The 11,102-nt window shown below is 45.9% G+C and overlaps 1 protein-coding gene across 2 annotated transcripts in view; it reads left to right on the top strand.

Moving 5' to 3' along the window:
- The first annotated feature begins 743 nt into the window (after positions 1-743).
- CUL5 (cullin 5) overlaps positions 744-11,102 on the top strand; it is a 55,720-nt gene continuing 45,361 nt past the window's right edge. For both annotated transcript variants that reach the window (XM_040426263.1, XM_040426264.1), the window contains exon 1: positions 744-814. In XM_040426263.1, coding sequence (XP_040282197.1) covers positions 791-814 — 24 coding nt within the window. In that variant the 5' untranslated portion in view covers positions 744-790. The remainder of the gene's footprint in view (positions 815-11,102) is intronic.

Raw genomic sequence — 11,102 nt, 5'->3', positions numbered from 1 at the left:
ACACAAACTGATTCGGACGGTCTGCACGGACTTCGCTGTGAATTTCAGTGTGGATTCTCCACACACAAATCCTGAACGTGTGCATTTAACCTTAAAGCGCCAGCCCATTTACTGCAGCGCTGCCTCCCAATAGGAGCAATGCAGCATGCAGCCGCCACTGGAATTTTGTTATCAATTTTAGATAATTCTGGAAATTTTTATTTCATAATTTTTGCTGGTGGACCCTGAGTAACGTCAGAGGTATCTGGAGCACAGAAACTAACCCACAGAATTTGTTAAAATGGCTGCCCCTTCCTGTCAGGCCCACACCGCTGTACACTGCACGGCCAGGGAGCTGGTCTTTAGCACCCACACCTAGCAGAGAAGCCTCCACCTTGTCAGCCCGTGTTATCTAGTGGAGGACTTGCATTGAGTTTTCACGTTCATATAAAACACCATAGCAGCTACCCTAACTATAGATACATTATTTATCTTCATAAACCTCGATAACTAGACGTAAAGTCCCTCATAAACCCCGCTGCGCACAACATTCCACCCCTTCAGTTCACCCTGCAAAATGCCGCCAAAGAAATGGCAGTCTGACATACTTATATGCTCTGTCCCCGCCCCGAAGCCAACCCCTGACCAATGGCGAGGCGACCTATCCTGATTGACAGTTCTCAGCCTTCCCGTTCCCTAATGCGGAAGTCATGTGATCAACAAACTTCGAAACCTCCCGCAGATCCCGCGGGATGTGGCGTCAGCGGTGGGAGATCTCGCGGGATCCGGCGGGAGGACAAGTTCAGGGAACATGGCGACGTCTCATCTGTTAAAGGTAAGGAGCCCTCCCCCTTGCTCTGCTTTGCCGCTCTCCTGCGGCTGAAGCGTGGACGTGGTCTCCGGTGTGGAGCGCGGGCTCTAGTGACGAGGCTCAGGCGGTGCAGAGCTGCGCTGTCACGTCAGTCTCCCGTTGCTGTCACTGACAGGAGCACCGGCCTGAGGCGTCCGCACTGGTGCCTGTCACTGGAGCTGCCCCTGTGTGTGTGACCAGGGAAGGCCATGTCCTCCTGCCTGTCACTGTGCATAGTGATGGCTGCCGGCTTCTGTATCGTAATCATAGTGATGAGGACATTTAAAGGGCTTGTCCAGATTTCTCACTGAGAACTGCAGAAAATATAAATTGGAATCTGTTTAGTTTTGTGTTGTAAATAGGTCAACCCTGTGAGGTAATATATCAACTAGACAACACGGTTGAGTGACATCATCGCTCTGTGGTTGAATTCTGTGCCGCCATTGGTTGACGTAGTCATGTGACTGCGTGCCATAGTTATACAGTACTAGTTTTGGAATTTTTCTCTTTGGTTCATCGTTGGGTGACAACCAATATGGCCGCTAACGGTGGTTGTCGGAGAGGTTTCCCAGATAAATACCAAATCCATCTTGCCATGTGCAGCAGGTGTGAATGGCGTTGTAACTAGGCAGGTGTAACGGTCAAGACCGCGTAGTCCAGGTAATGGTGACCACCTGCCCTATTGCTAGGATAGGACATCACATTATGATGGCGTCAGGCCTGACCTCTGGCACTGCCACCGATCCTGGAAATGAAGGGGCCGCCGCTCCGGTGTAGTAATGCAGGGAACCTTCTCTGCGCAGGGGGTGGCCCACAGTGGATGTGAACATTGCCTGAGGAAGTTACTATCTTTTTTGGGTTAAAGCGCCAGAAGGTGGTCCATTGAGTAAAATAAAAAAGGGGTTTTCGGAGACGTTAAAGAGGACCTTTTTACTGGTCCTGACATTACAATATAAGTACCTGGTACTGTAGGGCATGTTGAGATGTCCTGGCGCTTATTTGTTGTGCTGACGGGCCGCTCCGTTCCCCCCGCTGTGTCCCCCGTTCTGACTTCCCGTAGGTACAGTGGGGAGGAGACCACCATGTTTCTCAGGGGACGTGTCCTTCTCCCTGGTTGTGAGCTGTCTAATAACAGCGGATCCTGAGAAACAAGGCCGTCTCCTCCTCCTCCTCCCTGTGGTAGGAATGAAGCATACAGGCCGGGAAACCAGAACGGAGGGGCACAGCGGGTGATGGAGCTGCCCATCGAGGGAGAAAAAAATAAGCGCGAGGACATCTCGTCAACATGCGCTACATTGCCAGGTACTTGTAATGTCAGGACCGGTGAAAGGTCCTCTTTAATGTTGGTGGCCTGTCTTCAGGATAGGTCCTCCATATGAGATGAGCTGTTTGAAGAGGCCGAGGCACTCTGGTGAGCACCGCTGCTTCTTCCTGGACCAGTGAAGTCACCAGACCCAGACGCAGCTTGGTCCCAGTCAAGTGAATGGGGTTGAGGTGCAATACCAAGTACAGTCACTATTGAATGGATGGTGCTGTTCTTGGTAAGGCTACTTTCACATTAGCGTTTTTTGCGGATCCATCATGAACGGATCCTGCTGTATTATGTCTTCTATAGCCATGACGGATCCTTCTTGAACACCAGTGAAAGTCAATGTCGATTCGTTTTCTATTGTGTCAGAGAAAACGTATCCGTCCCTGTTGACTTACATTGTGTGTCAGGACGGATCTGTCTTGCTCCGCACAACATCGCGGACAGAAAAACGCTGCTTGCAGCAATATTCTGTCCGCGATGGGAACGCAACCAAACGGAACGTAATAAATTCTGGTGCACTCCGTTCAGTTCTGTCCCCATTGACAATGATTGGGGACAAAACTGTAGCGTTTTCTTCCGTTATTGAGATCCTATGACGGGTCTCGCCAGAGCACAGCTCCTTCCAACAGATCATTGCCTGAGGCGCTGGGTGTCAGACGACAGACGCTCACTAAACTGATACTGATGACCTATCCTGAGGATACGACATTAATGTCAAACACCCAGAAAACCCCTTAAAAGGCTATGGACACCTTGGGAGCTTTTGTTTTATTACTGCCCGTTTTTTGTGCAAAAAAATAAATAAAAAATTATTTTCAATTGGTGTTTATTAAAAATTTTCACCAGTTTTTCCTCTACATCTTTCGGTTTCACTGCCTCGGCAGACTGTTCCTTCTCGGTGAATCCGTCAGGGTGCTGCTCTGAAGGCCTCATCTCTAGTTCCCTGACAGCTTACGATTAGTGTTGAGCAAACTTCTGTTTTCAAGTTCGGCGTACAGGGCAAGGTTCGGGTTCTCGTTATTTAAGAATACTGTCATGGATTCCACTACCACGGCCCATAAGTTATGGTCCGTGGTAGCGGAATCCATAATGGAGTGCTTAGATAACCCGAACTTTGCTCGCCGAACGTGAAAACAGAAGTTCGCTGATCCCTAGTCACAAACACTCATTATAGCTAAATTCTCTTAAGTGATATCAGACTGATAAGAATATGGTTTAAAGCCTGTATCACCTTAGCAGATCAGGCAGAAGATTGTTGGGGAGGTAAGTGTTCCTTCCTGGTAATCGCCTGCTCGTCAGCTATTACATGCAGTGATCTCCTCCACGGTATGGGCAGGAGTGATCACTAATGCCATCGCTCGTCCCCATACTGAATCATTGTTTATCGGCAGCAGAGAGTGATTAGACACCACAATCTGCTGCCGGAAAATGACTTTTAAAAGGGTTATCCAATCCTAAAAAAAAAGCCCCCCCCCGCCCATATGCCGAGCCCCCCCACGCTGGATATAATTACTGTACCCTGGTCGCCGCTCCTGGTCCCCGCACTGCCACTTCTCCCCGTGCACGAATGAAAACATCCGGAGTTGGGGGGGGGGGTGGCAGCCAATGGCAGGCGGGGACAAGCCTCCTTAGCATCGCGGGTGACGCTAGGAAGGCTCGTCATTGGCTGCCACCTTGTCCCGCTAAAAACAAGCCCTCATACGGCTATGTGAACGGAAAAATAAAAAAGTAATGGCTGTGGGAAGACAGGGAGCACAAAACGATAACACAAAAAAAAAACTCTGGGGTAGAAGAGCTGCAGATCAGGCCTTCAGAGCAGCACCCTGATGGATTCACTGAGAAGGAACAGCCTGCAGTGGACGGGTGACGGCTGTGGAAGACAACTGTTGAAAATGTTTAATGAAGACCGGTTGAAAAAAATAATTTTTTTGCCCAAAATAAGCAAAATACAATAGTAAAAAAAATGAAAATTTTTCCCTTGGAGGTGTCCATGGTCTTTGAGAGGAGCTTTCCAGTGAGGAAGACAAGGAGCAGACATCTCAGCAGGAACAAAGTAACTCTATAGGGCTAAAGGTGTGCTCGCCTCAGAGATGCTCTGCTCCCACTGTGGGGTTGTCCCTGCCTGTTGGCGTCCTCGCACAGGACAGTGTGACTGATGTTCTGCCCCGTGGTCACAGGGGACTCGACATCTTTGGAACAGGATTTTTGGAGTATAACATTTTCACTTGAAAACCCCCTTGTAATAGCGGTCATGATGGAGTCACAGGATCTGTGAAATGCTGTAGTCCCCAATCTATGTTGCTTTTTATCAGTGTTTTCCCATATTGTCACGGATCGAGGAGCAGGAGCACCAGTGCTGACTGGGAAAGTGTTGGGGTCAGATGGACACGGACGCCTGCCTAATGTATGAGCATATCACCATTCATAGTGACAGCATTCACATGTTTTCTCCATCACCCACCAGTCACCACATGGACAGGGTCTCTCCTTTAGGCCTCATGCACACGACCGTATTTTGTATCCGTGTCTGATCCGCATTTTTTGCAGATAGGACGTGGACCCATTGATTTCTATGGGTCCACAAAAAAATAACAGCACACAGATGTCGTCCCTATGGGTCCATTCCGCAAATTATAGAACATGTCCCATTGTTGTCCATATTGAGGCCCTAAGTAAGAGCAGCATACGTTAGTGACGGAGCCCCCTTAGCAAGATTCTGGGTCACTTAGTTAATTTCTTTAACCCTCTCAAGACCCTGGGATTTTCCTTTTTTGCATTTTCATTTTTTACTCTCCTTGCCTTCCCAGGGCCAAAACTTTTTTTTTTTTCATAATTTTTCCATTCACATAGCTGTTTAAGGGCTTGTTTTTTTTGTACTTTCTATAATGCCACCATTTAATACTGCATACAATCTAGTGGGAAGTTGGAAAGAAGTTCCAAGTGGGGTGGAATTGGAAAAAACTGCAATCCCACCACAATTTTATGGGTTTTGTTTTTATGGCCTTGTGGTGGAGCAATCTTTACTCTTCAGTGATATCATTTGGGGTATGTATGACTTTTTCATTACTTTTTATTCAGGTTTTTTTTTTTTGGGTGGGGGGGAGTTAGCCATTTTGTTCTCTCTCGCCATTTGCAGTACAGGATAAATATATTTTTCTAGGACAGGTGTTTTCATACAAGGCGATTCCTATGTTAGTTTTTTTTATTATTATTTCTTTTTAATTTTGGGGAAAGGGTACGTTTTGAACTTTTACATTTAAAACAATTTTTATTATACTTAAAAAAAAAAAATTCTTTACTATATTTTGTCACCCTAGGTGACTATAACAAGCAATCATTAGATTCCCGTTTGTATTTTTTTATGGATTTTTACCAGTTACCAAATTCACAGTTCAGTATATTCCAATGCAGTGCTGCCACCTACAAGGCTCTGGCCTATCTACAAGGTAACGGCTTCCGCAGTCTTAGCCAGGGGAAGCTATTACCAGCGCAGGAGCATGCTGTCACATTAGACAACGGCATCTAAGGCTACTTTAACACTAGCGTTTTAGTTTTCCGGTATTGAGATCCGTCATAGGGGCTCAATACAGGGGGAAAAAATGCTTCAGTTTTGTCCCCATTCATTGTCAATGGGGACAAAACTGAACGGAACAGAACGGAGCGCTCTAAAATGCATTCTGTTCCGTTTAGTTGCGTTCCTATACCGGAGAGCAAACCGCAACATGTTGTAGTTTGCTTTCCGTCCTGGGATGCGGAGCAAGACGGATCCGTCATGACCCCCAATGCAAGTCAATGGGTACGTTTTCTCTGCCACAATAGAAGGAGTTTGTGACGGATCCATCTTGGCTATGTTAAAGATATTACCGGATCCATTCATAACGGATGCAGACAGTTGTATTATCAGTAACGGAAGTGTTTTTGCTGAACCCTGCCAGATCCAGTAAAACTGCTAGTGTGAAAGTAGCCTAAGGCCCCTTTCACATGAGCGAATAAGGCTACTTTCACACTAGTGTTTGGTGCGGATCCGTCTTGTATCTGCACAGACGGATCTTCACCAATAATGCAAACGCTTGTATCCGTTAATAACGAATCCGTTTGCATTATTCATAGACTTTTTTTTTTTTATGAATAATGCAAACGGATCCGTCCTGACTTATAATGTAAGTCAATGGGGACAAATCAGTTTTGACTTAGACTTTTTTTTTTTTAAGTCAAAACTGATTTGTCCCCATTGACTTACATTATAAGTCAGGACGGATCCGTTTGGCTCCGTATAGTCAGACGGTCACCAAAACGCCGCAAGCTGCGTTTTAGTGACCGTCTAAAAAACAACACGGAGACCAAACGCAGCCATATTGATGCATTCTGAAGGTAACCAAGTGACGAACAGCAGAACTGTACTGAAAACTCAGAATCATTGCGCACCCCCTCCATTATACTGAGTTTTAGGCTACATGCACACGACCGCATGTGTTTTGCGGTCCACAAATTGCGGACATGTTCTATTTTTTATTTTTTTGGCGGGGCTACGGAACGGACATACTGATGCGGGCAGCACACTGTGTGCTGTCTGCATTTTTTTGCAGACCCATTGAAATGAATGGGTCCGCATCCTATCCGCAAAAAAAACGGAACGGACACAGAAACAAACAACGTTCGTGTGCATGTAGCCTTAAGGGGAAAGTGTCATCAGAAAGTGACTCAGGCTACTTTCACACTGCCGTTTCTGGGTCCGCCTGTGAGATCCGTTAGGGGCTCTCACAAGCGGCCCCAAATGGATCAGTTTAGCCCCAATGCAATCTGAATGGATGCGGATCCGTTCAGAATGCATCAGTTTGGCTCCGTTCCGCGTCCATTCCGCTCTGGAGGCGGACACCAAAACGCTGCTTGCAGTGTTTAAGTGTCCGCCTGGCGATGCGGAGCCAAACGGATCCGTCCTGACTTACAATGTAAGTCAATGGGGACGGATCCGTTTACATTGACACAATATTGGTGCAATTGTAAACGGATCCGTCCCCCATTGACTTTCAATGTAAGTCAGGACGGATCCGTTTGACTTACACTTAGACTTTTTTTTGACAGAGTAAGGCTCCATTCACACGTCCGCAAAATGGGTCCGCATCCTTTCCGCAATTTTGCGGAAAGGGTGCGGACCCATTCATTCTCTATGGGGACGGAATGTGCTGTCCGCATCCACATTTGCGGATCCGCACTTCCGCATCCGTGCTTCCGTTTCCGCAAAAAAATAGAACATGTCCTATTCTTGTCCGCAATTGCGGACAAGAACAGGCATATTCTATTATGTCGGCAATGTGCGGTCCGCAAAATGCGGAACACACATTGCCGCTTTCCGTGTTTTGCGGATCCGTGTCTCCGTGTATCCGCAAAACACATTGCGGACGTGTGAATGGAGCCTAATGCAGACGGATCCGATCTGAACGGATACAAGCAAATACCAGACGGATCCGCACCTAAACGCAGGTGTGCAAGTAGCATCATTTGTTTAAATTAGGGTACATTTTTAATTTTTTTTTTTTTTTTTTTTCAATGCCACTTTATTTAAATGGTCACTTCCATCATAATGGAATATTTTTTTTAACTCAATTTTCATAGAACACCATTTAATTTTAGAATTTTTGGAGGTTTTTCTTTTTTTTTTTTCATTTCGGCAGTGCTAGGCCAATGAAATACAAGATAGTGGGGGAGATTTATCAAACTGGTGTAAAGTAGAACTGGTTTAGATGCACATGGCAACCAATCAGATTCCACCTTTCATTTACCAAAGGAGCTCTGAAAAAAGAAAGGTGGAATCTGATTGGTTGCTATGGGCAACTAAGCCAGTTCTATTTTACACCAGTTTGATAAATCTCCTCCAGTGTCTATGTAGCAGTCAGGTAAAACTCTTCTATAGATATAGAACCTATTGTTTATTCTACTTTCACATCTGCGTTTTTGGATACTTTCACACTTGCGGCAGAGTGATCCGGCAGGCAGTTACGTCGCCGGAACTGCCTGCCGGATCCATCAAAATGTATGCAAACTGATGGCATTTGTCAGACGGATCCTGATCCGTATGACAATTGCATTGAAATGCCGGATCCGTCTCTGCGGTGTCATCCGTAAAAACGGATCCGGCATTTATTGTTTTCAAATTTTTTGCGGTCTGAGCATGCACAGACCGCAATGCCGGATCTGTTTTGCCGGAACACTAGGGGCCGGCATTAATGCATTTCAATGGGAAAAAATGCCGGATCCGGCATTCTGGAAAGTGTTCTGGAATTTTGGACGGAGATAAAACCGCAGCACGCTGAAAAGGCAAAAAGACTGAACTGAAGACATCCTGATGCATATTGAACGGATTGCTCTCCATTCAGAAGGCATGGGGATAAAACTGATCAGTTATTTTCCGGTATAGAGCCCCTAGGACGGAACTCAATGCCGGAAAAGAATAACGCTAGTGTGAAAGTACCCTTTGCTGTCCTGTTTTTAAATCTGGCATGGGAACTCAAAACCACAGCAAAACCCCTCCATTATAATAATACAACCGGCGGCATCCGTTCAGAACGGATCCGGGTGTATTATATCAAAAAGGAAGAAACCAGATTCGGCACTAAAACCATTGTACAGGGAGTGCAGAATTATTAGGCAAGTTGTATTTTTGAGGATTAATTTTATTATTGAACAACAACCATGTTCTCAATGAACCCAAAAAACTCATTAATATCAAAGCTGAATATTTTTGGAAGTAGTTTTTAGTTTGTTTTTAGTTTTAGCTATATTAGGGGGATATCTGTGTGTGCAGGTGACTATTACTGTGCATAATTATTAGGCAACTTAACAAAAAACAAATATATACCCATTTCAATTATTTATTTTTACCAGTGAAACCAATATAACATCTCAACATTCACAAATATACATTTCTGACATTCAAAAACAAAACAAAAACAAATCAGTGACCAATATAGCCACCTTTCTTTGCAAGGACACTCAAAAGCCTGCCATCCATGGATTCTGTCAGTGTTTTGATCTGTTCACCATCAACATTGCGTGCAGCAGCAACCACAGCCTCCCAGACACTGTTCAGAGAGGTGTACTGTTTTCCCTCCTTGTAAATCTCACATTTGATGGACCACAGGTTCTCAATGGGGTTCAGATCAGGTGAACAAGGAGGCCATGTCATTAGATTTTCTTCTTTTATACCCTTTCTTGCCAGCCACGCTGTGGAGTACTTGGACGCGTGTGATGGAGCATTGTCCTGCATGAAAATCATGTTTTTCTTGAAGGATGCAGACTTCTTCCTGTACCACTGCTTGAAGAAGGTGTCTTCCAGAAACTGGCAGTAGGACTGGGAGTTGAGCTTGACTCCATCCTCAACCCGAAAAGGCCCCACAAGCTCATCTTTTATGATACCAGCCCAAACCAGTACTCCACCTCCACCTTGCTGGCGTCTGAGTCCGACTGGAGCTCTCTGACCTTTACCAATCCAGCCACGTGCCCATCCATCTGGCCCATCAAGACTCACTCTCATTTCATCAGTCCATAAAACCTTAGAAAAATCAGTCTCGAGATATTTCTTGGCCCAGTCTTGACGTTTCAGCTTGTGTGTCTTGTTCAGTGGTGGTCGTCTTTCAGCCTTTCTTACCTTGGCCATGTCTCTGAGTATTGCACACCTTGTGCTTTTGGGCACTCCAGTGATGTTGCAGCTCTGAAATATGGCCAAACTGGTGGCAAGTGGCATCTTGGTAGCTGCACGCTTGACTTTTCTCAGTTCATGGGCAGTTATTTTGCGCCTTGGTTTTTCCACACGCTTCTTGCGACCCTGTTGACTATTTTGAATGAAACGCTTGATTGTTCGATGATCACGCTTCAGAAGCTTTGCAATTTCAAGAGTGCTGCATCCCTCTGCAAGATATCTCACTATTTTTGACTTTTCTGAGCCTGTCAAGTCCTTCTTTTGACCCATTTTGCCAAAGGAAAGGAAGTTGCCTAATAATTATGCACACCTAATATAGGGTGTTGATGTCATTAGACCACACCCCTTCTCATTACAGAGATGCACATCACCTAATATGCTTAATTGGTAGTAGGCTTTCGAGCCTATACAGCTTGGAGTAAGACAACATGCATAAAGAGGATGATGTGGTCAAAATACTAATTTGCCTAATAATTCTGCACGTAGTGTATGTCAATGGGCGCCAGATCCGTTTGTTTTTTTCGGACACGACAAAACGGATCTGGCACTGTTGACTTTACATTTTTTTTGTGCAGGATCTGGCTTGTTCAGTTTCCCAGTTTGACAATAAATAGGGACAAAACTGAAGCGTTGGGCTGCGGTTTTGAGAGCCTGTGCCGGATCTCAAATCCGGACAGCACAACTCAGATGTGAAAGTAGCCTTATTTTACTACTACTTCAATGGGAAGATGTTACCTGTTAGTATAATAGTAGAATTAGGATGATAGCTGTAGGAAAGGCCTAGATATACATGTCCGCAGAAAGTATAACTTGTTTTGCAAGAAATAAGCCTGAGTTATGATGTCTCCTTGTGGCTGCCCCCGTACAGTGTAACGTCTCCTTGTGGCTGCCCCCGTACAGTGTAACGTCTCCTTGTGGCTGCCCCCGTACAGTGTAACGTCTCCTTGTGGCTGCCCCCGTACAGTGTAACGTCTCCTTGTGGCTGCCCCCGTACAGTGTAACGTCTCCTTGTGGCTGCCCCCATACAGTATAACGTCTTCTTGTGGCTGCCCCGTACAGTATAACGCCTCCTTGTGGCTGCCCCCGTACAGTGTAACGTCTCCTTGTGGCTGCCCCCGTACAGTGTAACGTCTCCTTGTGGCTGCCCCCGTACAGTGTAACGTCTCCTTGTGGCTGCCCCCGTACAGTATAACGTCTCCTTGTGGCTGCCCCCGTACAGTATAACGTCTCCTTGTGGCTGCCCCCGTACAGTATAACGTCTCCTT

The sequence above is a fragment of the Bufo bufo genome, chromosome 3 (genome assembly GCF_905171765.1).
Source record: "Bufo bufo chromosome 3, aBufBuf1.1, whole genome shotgun sequence".
Taxonomy (NCBI): Eukaryota; Metazoa; Chordata; class Amphibia; order Anura; family Bufonidae; genus Bufo; species Bufo bufo.
The sequence above is the reverse complement of the archived record's forward strand: the minus strand, read 5'-3'. Positions and strand labels throughout refer to the sequence as shown.